This window comes from Poecilia reticulata, linkage group LG23 (genome assembly GCF_000633615.1).
Source record: "Poecilia reticulata strain Guanapo linkage group LG23, Guppy_female_1.0+MT, whole genome shotgun sequence".
In the NCBI taxonomy this organism is placed as follows: domain Eukaryota; kingdom Metazoa; phylum Chordata; class Actinopteri; order Cyprinodontiformes; family Poeciliidae; genus Poecilia; species Poecilia reticulata.
The window spans coordinates 13,624,016-13,639,588 of NC_024353.1; the positions used below are offsets into that span (position 1 = coordinate 13,624,016).

The 15,573-nt window shown below is 37.6% G+C and overlaps 2 protein-coding genes across 3 annotated transcripts in view; one reads left to right on the plus strand and one right to left on the minus strand.

The window, feature by feature from the left end:
* The window catches only part of LOC103459552 (vesicle transport protein GOT1B-like), a 25,233-nt gene extending 12,951 nt beyond the window's left edge, over positions 1 to 12,282 (minus strand). The window contains exons 1-5 of one of the 2 annotated variants that reach the window (XM_008401199.2): positions 12,113 to 12,282; positions 10,409 to 10,500; positions 9,470 to 9,648; positions 9,272 to 9,353; positions 5,594 to 5,631 (exon numbers count right to left, since the gene is read on the minus strand). In XM_008401199.2, the coding sequence (XP_008399421.1) occupies positions 5,623 to 5,631; positions 9,272 to 9,353; positions 9,470 to 9,648; positions 10,409 to 10,500; positions 12,113 to 12,137 (387 nt within the window). In that variant the 5' untranslated portion in view covers positions 12,138 to 12,282 and the 3' untranslated portion in view covers positions 5,594 to 5,622. The remainder of the gene's footprint in view (positions 1 to 5,593; positions 5,632 to 9,271; positions 9,354 to 9,469; positions 9,649 to 10,408; positions 10,501 to 12,112) is intronic. The other variant, XM_008401197.2, reaches the window with a different exon arrangement.
* Positions 12,283 to 12,545: 263 nt separating this feature from the next.
* Positions 12,546 to 15,573, plus strand: part of recql (RecQ helicase-like) — a 29,404-nt gene continuing 26,376 nt past the window's right edge. The window contains exons 1-3 of the mRNA XM_008401194.2: positions 12,546 to 12,925; positions 13,035 to 13,154; positions 15,176 to 15,227. Of these exons, the coding sequence (XP_008399416.1) occupies positions 15,203 to 15,227 (25 nt within the window). The 5' untranslated portion in view covers positions 12,546 to 12,925; positions 13,035 to 13,154; positions 15,176 to 15,202. The remainder of the gene's footprint in view (positions 12,926 to 13,034; positions 13,155 to 15,175; positions 15,228 to 15,573) is intronic.

The following is a 15,573-nucleotide window of genomic DNA, read 5'->3' on the forward strand; positions in this document are numbered from 1 at the left end:
GGGTGGTGTGTTTGGGATCATCGTCCTGCTGAAAGACCCAGCCACGTGGTGGTACCTCAGCCATTTGATTCAAGTGTGTTTACACCAAAATGTTGAAGAACATAACCACTCAAGAATGGAGTCAGATGGCCCTTCTCGCATATGTACGTCAAAGTACTCACACAGCCAAAGTAGACAGTTATTTAAATTTTGATAATATAATTTTTTATATTTTGGTTTTGAGTCATTCAAAAAATTGTTATTCATACCATTGAGCATGACCACAGTGACTGCCTGTCGTGGTTTGATCCTCAAACACTCTGATGGACAATCACAAATTCTAACTGGGATCTCCACAGGTACAAATTGTGCTAAAGAAGTTGACATGTTGAAAAGAAAAGAAAACTTACGCTTTCTCTTCTTATCTGCCACCCTGACTTAAGGAGACAGCATGGTCAGCAGGTGACATGAATGCAGATGTGGCTGATCTATGGGGGGAGACAGATGACAGAGTGGGAGGAGAGGCAGCTGGAGAGGTGCTTCTGGGTCTTTTCTTCTTCTGAAAAGACTGAGAGGATGGGACAACAGGAGGAGAAACAGAAACAAGATCAAGGACTATCGCAGTATCTTCCTGGTATCATCATTGGATACTCCTCAGTAAGCATCCCAGGCTGCTCCTGACATATGGTCTCTGTCTGTTCAAAGATCAGGTTCTCAGCTCTTTACTTCTCTTCATCTGGCTTGCAACAGCAATAAATAAGGATAGAAGGGAGGAAAGAAATTTGCCTGTACTGATGCAAGTTCATTTTTAATTCAAAAAATAACCTAGCTGCAATCAGTGTATTCAGACAGGGTTCATAAACAAAACTTTAAAGATCATCACAACCTAGGGGCACTGATGTCTTTAGAAACCCTCCAATTTTACAAAGTGGCAACAACAAGCATGACACTATTATGTGACTCTATCATGGCTAATTAAACGAATTAAGCTTAGGTACAGTCTACAGGTACAATTAGCCTCTGAGAGGCTAATTTAGCTAGCTTCCACCGTATATTTTCCGGCTAAAACATTTTTTACAAACATGTCTTCGACCATTCGCCTCGCAATCCTACTGCCATTAAGTCCTAAAACTACCATCAGTAACTTTATAACGTAACACTTTGGAGTTATTTTTGGTTTTAGAGTACAAAAACATTTTGACAGACGCAGGTTTCTACTCACCGGAGTGTAAGTGTCGCATATGATGATGTCAGCTTATTCTTCTTCTTGGGTTTTTGTGGGATCCGTCCTTATTTTTATTATTTTAATCAAAAATATTAAAACGTATACAGAACAGTTTGCATGCAATCACAAAAGAAAATACATCTTAAGTTTTCTTAAATTTATTTGGTGTAAATCGTTGGTGTCATACTCAAAAATAGTTGGCAAATTTAAAAAAAGGGGCTTTTAAATCAAGCTAAACAACAACCACAACAAAAACCCTCCGATTTTATATTTTACTGAGTTATTTTTAAATACCGAATTAAAGTCTTATGACCAATACGTCTGACATGTATTTGTAGTAAATATTCTTAATATCCTGTTCAAACTAGCACATAAATTGTAAATAAAGTTTTTTTTTAAAAAATAGAATAGACTTATTCGTTCCTAGATCGTCAGTTTCGGACAGCATTCAATGAGAGAACCCTTCTCGTCAATTATTGACGCAAAGGGGGTACCCGATGCATCAACATGTGACGCTGAGGGAACCTGCCCAAGCGTCAATATATGACGAGTCGGGAGTGAGAATGTGTTGTGTGCGCACATCTATATATCTATCTAGTCGATATATATATAATTTAAAAAAATAACCAAACTGAATATTTGGTTATTTCTTTTTAAGCCCCTCTGTCATTTGACAGGTTATAATTAACACCTTTGACTGGTGCACATGGAGACATGACAGACTTTACGCAAAGAGTTCATCACAGAGGCAACTAAAATCAATCAATAAAAAAAATCCTTTCTGAATATTATCTCATGGACACTGAGCTAAATGGAGCTGACAGCATGTTGAAGAGTTCTATAACTCTTGAAAAGGACACCTTGGTTAAGGAGCTCATTGCAAATCTTTAGTTGAAATGGCGCCTTTAACTCCAGTCTCCAGTACAGAACAGAGAAAACTAAAGAGAATGCAACATTGTTTTAATCCATTTACAGTCTAAACAGAGGAGCCAGCAGTTTATTTGAGGAAATAAATAAGGGGGCAGAAGTTAATTAGATTCATGCGCAGTGCGCTGCACAACCAATGCGGACGCGGCTCCGCCGCTGCGAAGAACTTAACTCGCCCTGCAGTTTTAACAAATGGAGGTGAAGATGTTACCCTCCCGCACCCAGAAGGAGAGCGATGCTCAGAAGGAGCGCGGCAGACGTAACATCTGTTCGTTTTGGAGGAGCAAAACCACGCAAAAAAATAAATAAATAAATAAATAACTAAATAAATAAATAATCCTGGCAAAAACGCATGCCCGAACTGCGCACAGAGTTAAAAACAAAAAATAGAAAAAAAATCTCGCAGAGTTCAATTGTTCGGTTTGGTTTAGACAGATCCAACTGTCGATGAACCAGCGCAGGTTTCTCTGCAGATGCGACCAGGAAGAATTTGTGAAGCTGTGCGTTCAGACTCCAGCAGGTGAAGTACTGGTAATTTAAGTGGAGTCGCTTAATTTAATTTATTGTAAGTTATTGGAGCCACCGTCAGTAGTTTGTGTCACTACGAAGAAGAAGTTAGATGCATTTATCTGCTTTATGTGTGATGGGATCTAGATTCACAGGGCCGTGCAGAGACCACTAAAGAGGCAGGTACTCAAAAAAAAAGGGCACATTCTAGGACAGAATATTAACAAAGCCACACAGCTTTCAGAGTTTAATAAACAATGATAAATAACAAAATTGTGAGATATACAATCAAAGCTAAGGAAAATCTCTATAAAGCATGCAACTATGCATATGGAATATATTTTATTAGTAATTTCTTTCTGCGGGTCTATTTTGTTATAGGAAAGTATTGCCATATTCAAACCCGCAATTTAGCAAGGTATGTAAATCAGAGCAACCCCAGACATATTTTGTCTTTACAGAATTACATTATCAAAAATATAAACAAGGCCACAATGCAACCTTTTAGTGGACTGTAATCTATACAAAAAGAGCTGCCTGTTTGCTACACTTGCAGTGGAGATGAAGATGGCCCATTCAGGAAAGCAGAGCTGCACCAAACTTTAATGTGGAACTGCAGAAAAAAATCCAGAAGCAAATATTGAATTATTAATGCATGTCACCATGAGAAAAGCCTACTGAGTTTTGCTTAAAATAAAAATAAAAAAAATTTAAATCACACATTTTTGTCTCATGAAGTTTTTGTTTGTGACTCAAAGTTTTGCTTGTGATTCTCACATGACATCGTGGGCAGTGCCCAAAATCACAACAAAAGATTTCTGATGTGTGCAAATAAAAGTTTGTTTGGCAAATAACTTTTTAAGTTCACGAGACAAAAATTAGTTATTTAATTTTTTTAAAAAGTGTTTTAAACAAAACTTTTTGTTTAAAAAAAAAAAAAAAAGAAATCATTACAATTCCAAAAGTTTTGATTACAATTTTATTTTACTTAACTGAGGGTTTTTTTTTTTCATTGAATAACTATTTTTACTTCATACTCTGCGAACCAGATCCTAAACTTATTTAAAGTCTGGGTTGAGTTTTATCCCCTTCATTAATGACACTTTTATTACATACATTATATCTATCATGGTAGTTCAGGGTGAGTTATTTTTAATTCTAAATTAATGTTTTTGTTGGACTTTCATTTAAGTGCTATTCTCCTTCAAGATACATTTACCTAACTCTAGAAAAAATGCAATGTATATTATGCAGCAAAGGAAATTAGAAGACATATATCCATTATGGAGATGATAGGTTTTGGACAGGTGATGTGCCCCCTATTGCATAAGCAATACTGAAGAATGACTACTATCATTAACGATACAGGGAAGAAGCTTTTCAGTTATCTTGCGTTGCTAGCAAAGTTGGTAGCTAGCAGCTAGCTAATAGCACAACAACAGCCTAATGTATGTCTGATAAAAATACTGAATCGACAGATAAGAACAGTTTTTCCTCACCTGTCTCCTCCCGCTCAGTAGTTCTTCAGAGAAAGGCAGACGCAGAGGCCTGTCAGTGTCTGATGAATTTCACTATCTCTGCTTAAACCGCTATTCCGTGCTGAAGCAGAAACGATTTCCATCATCTGACAAGTAGCAAGTCTACTCCAATTTATTCACCAAAAACGTTTTTTATTTAATTTTTTTCCATTTTTTTTAATTCACCAAAAACTGTTCTGTAATCTGGAACGTTCGCTACTTTGAGCTCCGCAGTTAGCTGCCCTTTCGCACTGCGCGAGAAGCAATTGTGTCATGCGTCACGGGCAAAAGGTCAAAGGTAACAAGGTGACCGGCTTATTATGTTGTACAAAAAAAACCCAACAAAAAAAAACAAGTAATTTTAGTACATATTATTATGTGTCAGAAGAGGGCTCAGGAAGTAATAATACCAAAAAAATAAAGAAAATAAAAAAATAAAAAATTTGATCAAAGGGCACTTGGGGGCAAGGAGCAAAAGGGGCAGGTGCTCAAGCACCCCTAGTCCCCCCTTGTGCACGTGCCTGCTTTAGTTCTCCTTTCTTCAGTTGCTTTTAGTAACTGAAGAAAGTTATTTCAGTAACCAAAATAGCATTGTTATGCCAGCTACAAGATGCAAATGGAGAGATCAAGTGCAGATCAAGATGAGGCCAAAAGATGCAGGCTGTAGATCGGATGAAAGTATGGAAGATAAACTGTGAGGAAATCACCAGCTGACAGAAGACTGAGGCTGCACAGCTTAAATTTACCCGTAATTCAACAGTCTTAAAAATGTTCATGTGTTAGAAAAGAAAAACGATTTTTCTTTTAAACATGGAAAATCTTTCAGGTTTTGTGTTGTAGACGAGGAATCATTAATGTCCTTGATGTGCTGAAAATCTCAGAAGAAAAACAGTAGCATGTTGGAAGTGGTAAAGAAATGTATGCAAGTGTTTTTATTCTTTCTTCTGCCGCCCAGAGGCCATTGCAGAAGTAGACCGCCATGCAGATGTATAGTACCATGTGCATGCTACTATCCAATAATGGGGACTAGTTTCCCCATTAAAGACACACCTTGAAGTTCACCTTAACATAACACAAATCTTGTTCACAAAGTATTAACAAAATGGAAGTGTGTTCAATACTTCTTTCAGATATCGTTTAAATCTTTTACACATAGCTGAATTCCTGTTTTCCTTTGTATGTGTGGATTATTTCTGTTCTTGTCAACACCTAGTGTAAATTAGAAAGCAGCTAAAGAAATTCTGGCTTCTTGGCAGGACATGATAAATAATTAAGAGATGGTTCACAGACATTGCAAGTAAAAAACAAAAGTACATGGAAAATAGTGATAATCTTTTCTTATCTAAGATAAGAGACTGTAACGTTTCCCAATGTACATAAGGAGGTAACCATTGTTTGGGTGGGATTTAGCATGCAGTGGAAAATTGCAGTGACTGACCACAGCTGCTGGGTATCCTCAGAACCAACTTAGGAAGGCTTTAAAGCAAACAGTTAAAAGAGACACAGATATTAACCTTAATTGTTAATTCTCACACAACAACATAAAAACAGCATATTTATATTTAAAGAATGAGGATATGTAAGATGCCTTATTTGTTGATGCTGACTAGACATGGGCTGGTGTGAGATTCTTATAATAACTTGAGTTTGAGTGAAAAAGAAAGAAAATATGATCAAGTTTATTTTAAATAAATTAAAATAAACTTGCTGCAAAATATTGCTGCAAAATAATATAGCAGCTTGATTGGTAAAGCAAAATTTTTACATTTAACATTTGTTTAAGCTTATTTAGATTTTTATACAGTGGGGCAAAAAAGTATTTAGTCAGCCACCAATTGTGCAAGTTCTCCCACTTAAAAAGATGAGGCCTGTAATTTTCATCATAGATGTACCTCAACTATGAGAGACAAAAGGAGAAAAAAAATCCAGAAAATCACATTTTCTGATTTTTAAAGAATTTATTTGCAAAGTATGGTGGAAAATAAGTATTTGGTCAATAACAAAAGTTCATCTCAATACTTTGTTATATACCCTTTGTTGGCAATGACAGAGATCAAACGTTTTCTGTAAGTCTTCACAAGGTTCTCACACACTGTTGTATGTGTTCCATTTTCTAATAATTGATCCCACAGTTGATTTCTTTACACCAAGCTGTTTACCTATTGCAGATTCAGTATTCCCAGCTAGGTGCAGGTTTATHATTTTGTTTCGGGTGTCCTTTGACAGCTCTCTAGTTTTGGCCATGGTGGAGTTTAGAGTGTGACTGTTTGAGGTTGTGGACAGGTGTGTTTTATACTGATAACGAGTTCAAATAGGTGCCATTAATACAGGTAACAAGTGGAGGACAGAGGAGCCTCTTACAGAAGAAGTTACACGGMTGTGAGAGCMTGAAATCTTGYTTGTTTGTAGCTGACCAAATACTTATTTTCCACCATATAGTGCCAATAAATTCTTTAAAAATCAGAAAATGTGATTTTCTGGATTTTTTTTTTCCTTTTGTTTCTCATAGTTGAGGTACATCTATGATGAAAATTACAGGCCTCTCTCATCTTTTTAAGTGGGAGAATTTGCAAAATTGGTGGCTGACTAAATACTTTTTTGCCCCACTGTACATCAATTTGAACAAAAATATAGAACAAACATTGTTACATTTAATAGTAGTTTACAAGTGCTCATTATACAGAGGTTTATTAGCTGATATTAGCTACTTAGTGGAGCTATCTGCTCATGTTGCAAGTAGCTTAGCAGGCCTGCTGCTTGAAAATTTTAACTACCGTTTTAAAACAGTCTCACAGAAAATCTGTTTCATGTAACTTTTGTAAAATTTTTTTTTACATATTTGTTGAAACTGTCATTATGTTTCATAACAAATTGTGTTATGAAACAAAACAAAAAACAACAAAAAAATCCAAGCTCTTCTGTCTTCTCGGTCCGTGTATTTTCAGGCAGTTCGTTTTATCGTTTGAAATGAAAAATGAAAAAAAAAATACTCGTTTTTTCATTTTTTAAACCAAAATTGGAAATCGGATTTTCTAACGAAAAACGAATAAACGAGTATATTTCCGTTTTTTCATTTTTCATTTCAAACGAAAAAACGAACTGCTTGAAAATACACGGACCCTTCTTCCAATGCACCGGGTGCACAACCAATCCGAGCTGAACCAATTCGAGAATGACATGCACCAAGAGGTAGGGTGCATGCCACTCTACCTCCTCTTCCCCTTGCTCTCTGCTACCATACAGCTTGTAGCAATCGTGAATGCTAAGGCTAGTTACCATGGCTAACGATGAGAGCAGATGAACGGTTTTTCTGTAAGTTGTTTTTTCAGCATTGAACAGCGAGTTCAGGAGGTTGACTGACATTGCTAAAGGTCAGCATAACCCCAACCAATCACTGTCTCGTGGCTGTGATTGGTTGTTTGTGGTCGAAAGCCTAACCGTAACCATTGTTACGGTTAGGCCTGTAAGTTAACCAGCCTATTGGCAAAACAGGGCAAATGGAATATTGATGCACTGCTAAACTGACTTTATTAAGTTGCAATAAATTGTATCTTGCTCAAGCAGCAAAAACATCTATTGGTTCCTTTATGTTTTTTTTTATAGTTGTGGCTGTGCCATTGTACATAAACTTACTGGTCACTTAAAGTGTTACTAAGCCCCTTCTGAAAGCATAACCCCAACACTGGCAAATTTTGAAAAATTCCAATGAAATTGGCAGGGCCTAGACACGGCTGAGTGTAAGAGGATGGCACTGTTGTCAACTTACCCACTTAGTCGCTATATTTATCAATTTTTCAGACTCCTCCAGTGACCTTTGTCAAAACAACTAGTTGTTCTTTCAGAAACAACTAGTTTTTGAAACTCTAGTGACTCCTTTTCTGTTGTTGGAGACTTTTGTGGCAACAACGCTCTGCAGCTCGACTGCATGGAGCCTGTCTGTCCTGAGCGAGCAGCAAGAGAAGCTAATGGCAGCTAGTCATTAGCCACCATTAGCTTCTCCCACTTTCCTCAGCACTGCAGCCACACAGTCATCCGTTCAACACCAAACCTTCACCAACAGGCAGAGCAGAGGAGACCCATTCCATTTCGTGTCCAAATTGCAAATAAATCACACATTTCCTGACTTGCCACTGGGTGGTGTAATAGAAAATTTCGTTTTCAGTCTTAATTCATTCTTGAAGGAACTGATGATACTTTTTACCATTTATTTACTGATAATATCTGCTTTGTTTTTGTATTTCTGCAAGATGTGTTTGTCCATTAAATAAGTTTGCAGATAATGTTTAGATGTATCCGCAGCCGTGAAAGCAGAAGAGACCTGAAGACGTCTTGGGTAAAATGCTTGATCTAATGATTGTCTTAAAGGACTGATGTGTGGGATGTAGTTTGTACCCTGTTTGAGCTGAACCCATGAACTGACAAAGAAGTGTTAGAAGTTCCTCCTGAAATCCTTATCAACTGTCTTTCCTGCCATAAAATAATCTCCTCCAAGAGGTGAGAGATAGTTCATGAGGAGGGGGTCAGGGTTTCTCTGTGGCCATCTGGCCATCTGGCCACAGAGACACCGAATAAACGATAAGGACTACAAACACTCCTCCCAGGCCCTCCCATCAGACTTTGGGAGGGCCTTTGTCTTGCTGTGACTGTATAACAATGTGATGTGTGTTGCTCCGGGCTCTTCTACTGACTGCGCTCAGTGAGAAGGGTCTTCGAACGCTTTTGCCTTTGAATAAAGAAACTTAAAGACAAAGATTAATCTTTCTCTTATTGAAACAGATTCTCATTCCTTGATAATGAAATTTCCATAACAGTGGGCAAGAGGGAGAAAACATCTCACCGGGATGTTACTAATTCTAACACCACACGTATTTGGAGAACTGAATTATTTTCTCTCTGTCTTCTTAAACTATGTGTTTGCAGAACAAGGATTAATGCAGTCTCCTAAATGTGCAGAAGATTTTGGATGTTGTGATTTAATTTTGTGATGACAGTTACTATTTTGTGGCAATCAGCTGCTGTTTAGAGACTTGAGCAATGATCAATGAGCAATAAAATGATTCATGCATGTGAACATAACACAGCTCCAAAGACTGCTGCAGCAGTGGTCAATACTCACAGCACTGATGAAGGGCAGGTTCAGGATAGAACCAAGAACTGGTATTCTTCTGATGAAGCCAACAACAACTGGGAAGAAGCCCCTGCACACAAACCCAGAAGCAGAGAGAAATAAAGAAAATTCAGAGTAGAGATCTGGGTTCTGAAGAAGAGATTGTGAGTACATAATGAAGTTGTAGTTATCTTCACTTCCTCTTACCTAAACAGGAGGAAAAATCCATAGATTTCCAGCACAACTCCAATGATGGGCCAACCAATAAGGACTACAAACACTCCTCCCAGGAAGAAACTAGTGGCCTTTAATTTGTGCTTCTGAAAGAAGAAGCGGAACGTTCGCTCCAAGCCAATGACGAAAGCCAGGCCAGCGACAAACAAGATCTACGGAGAAGAAAATAGTCATTGTATCTTATACAGAAAACTGAGACCAGAGGACAAAACATCTGATCCACATGATAGATAATAACCTTGAACAGATTTGTTTCCGGGTCTAAATTTTTACACCTTTCCAGGCTCAAATTTCTTGAGTTGTCATTTTTAAAATAAGAAATACAGCAATTCAGTGGATAGATGGATGTTTAGATAAAGGGACAGAGAGTAAAGAGGAAAAACACAAATATTTTTAAGAACTCTTTTTTTTCTTTTTCCTTTTTTATTTCTACCATGAAAATACTTGTCAGGCTGCAAAGAAACACCTGTTGTTCAATCAGAACATCTCTAAAGAACTCAAACTGTAAATCAAAACCATCTAGCCAATTTTCCCTTCCTTCTTTCCCCAAGAGACAATGAGAAGTACAAGAATTATGCATCAAGCTACTAATCTTTAGATTTTAACTGGAAACAAAAAGTACATTAAGGTGCATGTGTGACTGATCGGCATGGATGACTGATCTGTTTATCAGAATTAAAGTGGAAGGGGGTTTTTAGTTTTGAAGAATTGGATGAACTACAAAAAAATTAGGTGAATTGTTTGAGTGGTTGGTGCATCTCTTATAACAAAGTCATTCTGCATTATGCTAGAATGAACATACATTCATTCATCCATGGCCCAATGCCATCCATGGCTTTGCGCCATGGATGGCACTACACATGTAGATCTTGCAGCATGACATACACGTGTATCACAGAATGCAATACTCACATTTCCAATGGCCAAAAGTGCTTTGTCAAAGAACAGGATCATCCCAAAGAAGAGGAAAAATACGCCAAAACCTGTTAATCCCATTCCAATTTCTGACAAACACGCATGCACGCGCCACGCACACAGAGAGACACACACAGAGACACATCCACACACACATTCAAATCGCTATAACAGCCTGATGTTTATTCAACAATATATTTTTTTACTTTTCAGCTGTTGCAGTCCAAAAAATATGGTTACTTAAAGGTACTAAGAGGATAAACTGGCACCGATTCGGCGTTCTCTCCTATAATATAGACATTATTATTCTGGTAAAAACCAGCCCCTTGTCCTTCTCTATTTGCTTTGTACAGAGGGTCTGTGCTCTCGGCTGTTGAGAAATGATCGCTTCTTAGAGGCGTGGACTATGTTGAGGTTTTAAATTTTATCCAATTGCTAAAGTTTGCCCTTGAGATATGTCACTAACCGGAAATTCCCTGCACTGCAACCAAACATCCTCAAAAGAGACGTACCGAGCCAACTGAGGAAGCCTAGCCAACACAGACTTAATGGATTGTTAATTTCCTCTGCTGCCATTGCTAAAACTACAAGCAGACTACACACAGAAAATTGACATCATTGTTCACCACTTCTCCTGTTCATTGACTGGTATGGTAGAAAATCTACCAGAGACAATTCAAGTCAACGGGAGAAAGCCCAGACTGTGCTGTAAGCAAATTCTTTTTGTCGAGTAGAATTGTACAGGAAGCTAATGACCAGGCTAGTAGAAGTGTTTATATTTATTTTTTTAAGGCTGTTATTGTAGATAAGAACTTGTTCTTACTAGATTGCTAGGTTACATAAAGGTTGAAAAATATGATGGAAAAGGTCATTTCTTCCAAAAATTCAATTCAAAACTGATTCATTCCAGTTCAGTTTTTGAACAGAAATAACAGTGTTTATTTCTGTTAATTTAGAAACAGAATATATGAGTGTTCTCACTCACGTAAGTTTGCAGCTGTCTTATGCAAACTTTCTACCACCTCTTTCCACCACACTTTTTCTCTCCATTTAACGCTCCATTAATGTGTCTGAATAGTACTAACACTCTGAACTGGCAGCTTCTTAAAATAACCTAGTGTGGCGTATCACCCTTTTGGAGGATATTAGTGATTGTAAAGCTAACACTCTTCTCGTAACTGTGTAACCAACATTTCCATATCAAATATACTGTAGTTGTTATTGGTAAAAAAAATGGTAAGTTAGATAATATAATGCCTATTTCTAAAACGTTCTACATCTGATCATTTACAGTTATTATTAGTATTTTAAAATTATTATTAACAATAATATATTAATTTTATTCCTTTATTTTTATTGTATTTAGTCGTTTCTTTATACTTTATATTTTAACATGTTCAAAATGAAGCCAGTCATATTAGTACCACCATTGCTAAAATTTCATTGCAAAGCAATAAAATAATAAGACTGCTTGAAAACTTCTTTACCTTAATTTTTACTTTTAACTTAAGTATCTTACAATTCACTAAACACCAAGATAGTGGCGAAAGCAAGAGGGTTGCTTATAAGGATTGAGGATTGAGCCTATAAGTGAGACTGTTCAAGACATGAAAAGTGTAGATTGAAAGCTTCTGCAGCTCAGATGGTGCCAGTTTGACATGGCTACTAGCTACAATTTCTGTTCAACAACTAAGGTCTTACTTTGAGAGTCCGTTAGTGAAATCATCCTGCTCCTGAAACAGTAAGTAAGGTATAAAACAATACAAACGAAAAATAATAATAAAAATATATTTTAAATCCTTCTAATGGCTTGGATGACAGCTGCCACAGAATCGACAGCCACGTCTTCCGGAAACACTTGTTATACTAGGGTGGTAATCTTCCGGGACACCTTTGCGAGCTACATTACAACACACCAAACTTTTTTTAACGTCACTTAACTTTTTTTAACGGTACTTTTGTCATTAACCACATAAACGTATGTATTAGGCTTTGTTGCATAGGTCTGAAAGCAAAAAAAAAAAAAAAAAAAGGCAGAACATGAGCAAAAAGGCTCCATTCGAACACGCTATAAAATTAAGTTTCTTGAATGCGACACACGAAGGTTTCTTGATCTCTATGCCCTGCGAATTGTGTGACAGGCAGTACGAATGTGGCCGGGACAATTTAAAGTGTTTGTTTCAGACCAGACCTTACTCTTTATAATATATTATAGTTAAATGTAAACTATAATATATTAGTTTGAAAGGTACACGTCGTAGCGCTCAAGTTGAAGAACCTGTGACATATTTGATTATCTTACCTTTCTAAGGTCCAGCTCAACAAATTCATCTAATGACTAACCTAGCGGACTAGATTCAGGGAATAGTTTTTCCTTTCAGTCCTTTTGCTTTTCCTGTCTGGACCACGGTTTTGACTGGTTAGTTCGCTGTTGGAATGAAGAAAGCAAAGACTATTAAGTCAATCCTTAGCACATAGTTTCGACCAGGAGAAAAGCTACCATTTGGACTTTTGGTTGGTATCTTGATTTTCTGAAGAAATCAATTATCATCACCTCATCATTAAAGTCTTGGTTTTCTTTTCTAATTGAGCCTTTCTTGACCGTCCTCTGTTACATGTGCAGTCTGTGAAACTGGAACAGGCTTCACATGTTCTACGTTATTGGACGTTCATGGAAGTTAAGGTCTTCCATTCTTCGCGAGCTAAAAGTGAGCAAAAATAAGGCTGAGAAAGCTTAAAACCTGTAAGTATAAGTTTTTCTTGACTTTTTTGTATAATGCTATTGGTGGTAAAAAATATTTAAATGTGTCTGCATAAAGTACAGAATCACTTTTACATATTTGTGACGTCACGGTGACTGAGCATTGGAATTTACTGATACACCAACAAACCCCATAATGTATCATGTGAAGTGGAAGCACTTTACATGATACAAATAAAATGCACTGTTCAAAATCCGAAAAGTGTAGCATCTCAGCTTCTGTAGACATAAAATCTAGTTCAACCAATTCACCTAATGACTAAATTGAGTCCATCTGTGTGTGATTTAAAGAACATTAATGATCAAGTACGGGCTGCACAGTGGCGCAGTTGGTAGAGCTGTTACCTTGCAGCAAGAAGGTTCTGGGTTCTATTCCCTGCCCGGGGTTTTTCTGCATGGAGTTTGCATGTTCTCCCTGTGCCTGCGTGGGTTTTCTCCGGGTACTCTGGCTTCGTCTCACAGTCCAAAAACATGACTGTCAGGTTAATTGGTTTCACTAAATTGTCCCTAGGTGTGTGTGTGTGTGTGTGTGTGTGTGTGCGCGTGCATGTTTGTTTGTCCTGTCTGTCTCTGTGTTGCCCTGCGACAGACCGGCGACCTGTCTCGCCCGGAACGTTAGCTGGAGATAGGCACCAGCAACCCTCCCAAACCCACTAAGGGACAAGGGTGTATAGAAAATGGATGGATAATGATCAAGTAGTACTGTCTATCCAAGGAACAGGGTAGACAGTACTACAGGGATAAAATTTAAGGTATAGACAGATATATTTCATAATGGATCATTCATAAAAACAGACACAAGGCATCAAAAAACTCAACATATTTAGTTTGTATGAAGGAAGGACAAGAACATCTACAGCTTCTCTCAAGCTATAAAGGAGACGCAGCACCCTGAACACACTCAGCAAAGACAGACTTGGCCATACAGCCATGTAGCCAAAGCTACATCATGACACAAATTTTTGTGTCATTCTCATTTTGAGAATGACAAAGCAAATGTTAGTTATCACCTTTGCTTTATGGCAAGGTGCTCCATCATGCTGGAAAAAGCATTGTTCATCACCAAACTGCTCTTGGACGGTTGGGAGAAGTTGATCTCGGAGGACATTCTGGTACCATTCTTTATTCATGGCTGTGTTTTTAGGCAAGACTGTGAGAGAGCTGACTCCCTTGACTGAGAAGCACCACCAGAAACTGACAAACACTGAAAAGAAGAGCTATGATTAATGTAATTACAGTTCTATCCATGTTTTAATGTTTCAGAGCTCAGTCGGTTTGCAAATAGTTCAAAGTTTAAACTGGCATTGCTGTACATCTTTTATCTGCTCATTTTGTGTAATATTTAACAACTAGAAAATGGCACTCTTATTGGCTGCTCTTAGGCCTACCAATTTTAACTTGAATGTCCATTGCATTTTTCATAGACACCTGTGAAAATAATTTCTATTCCCATGGCTTTTTTGTTCTCTGGGAAATTATTTTTGATGATAAATACAGAAACCAGCATAAAATCAAAACATCTACAATAGTGATAGTAATATTAATGATAAAATAATGGTCAGTGCAAAGTAGCTTGCAAATTCTTTGGTGGGGGGCGGTGAGGGACCTGGATAAAGGCTAGGGGGGCACTGGCCCAAAAAAGCTCAGTGTTTCTCCAAGCTCAGAAACACTGAGCTTGGAGACAGAGAGTCTCTGATGGTGATCAGATAATCGATCATCATTTTGCTGCTCTTTGCTGTTACTTTTTCTCTTCACACAGGTTTTCAATTTGCTGTGTAAATCATGACTATTGAGTGTGCGGAGTGTTTTTCTGCACTTGAGGTTATATTTAAATATTAGAAACCTCATAAAGACCAAATAACTTCTAACACTAGAATAATAAAAACAAAATTAAACCAACTTTAAAACACTGACTGTAGATTATTTATGCAAAATTAGAATGAAGGTAAATGTTTCTTCTGAAACAGGCTTAACTAATGGGAAATTTGATTGTGGTTTAACAGACTGAAGATTGAAACACCACTGGAAAGATGGATTCTGGTGTTGGAACTAAAGGTAAGTGTTTCTTTATAATAGTGACCCCTAACTGAAGATAGAGATTCATGCTACAATTATAGCTCACAGTTGTGTTGGTAGCAAAAATATTGTGATGGTATGACTGCTCGGCAAGACATCACAACTGCTTCAGTGAAGACCAAGGAGGTGGATTTCAGAAGGGATAGGAATCCTCTTCATCTCCTGTACATCGGATAATGTACAGGTGAACTCCTTGGGCTGCCACCTTATCGTAGTGGAGGGGTTTGAGTGTCCCAATGATCCTAGGAGCTATGCTGTCTGGGGCTTTATGCCCCTGGTAGGGTCACCCAAGGCAGACAGGTCCTAGGTGAGGAACCAGACAAAG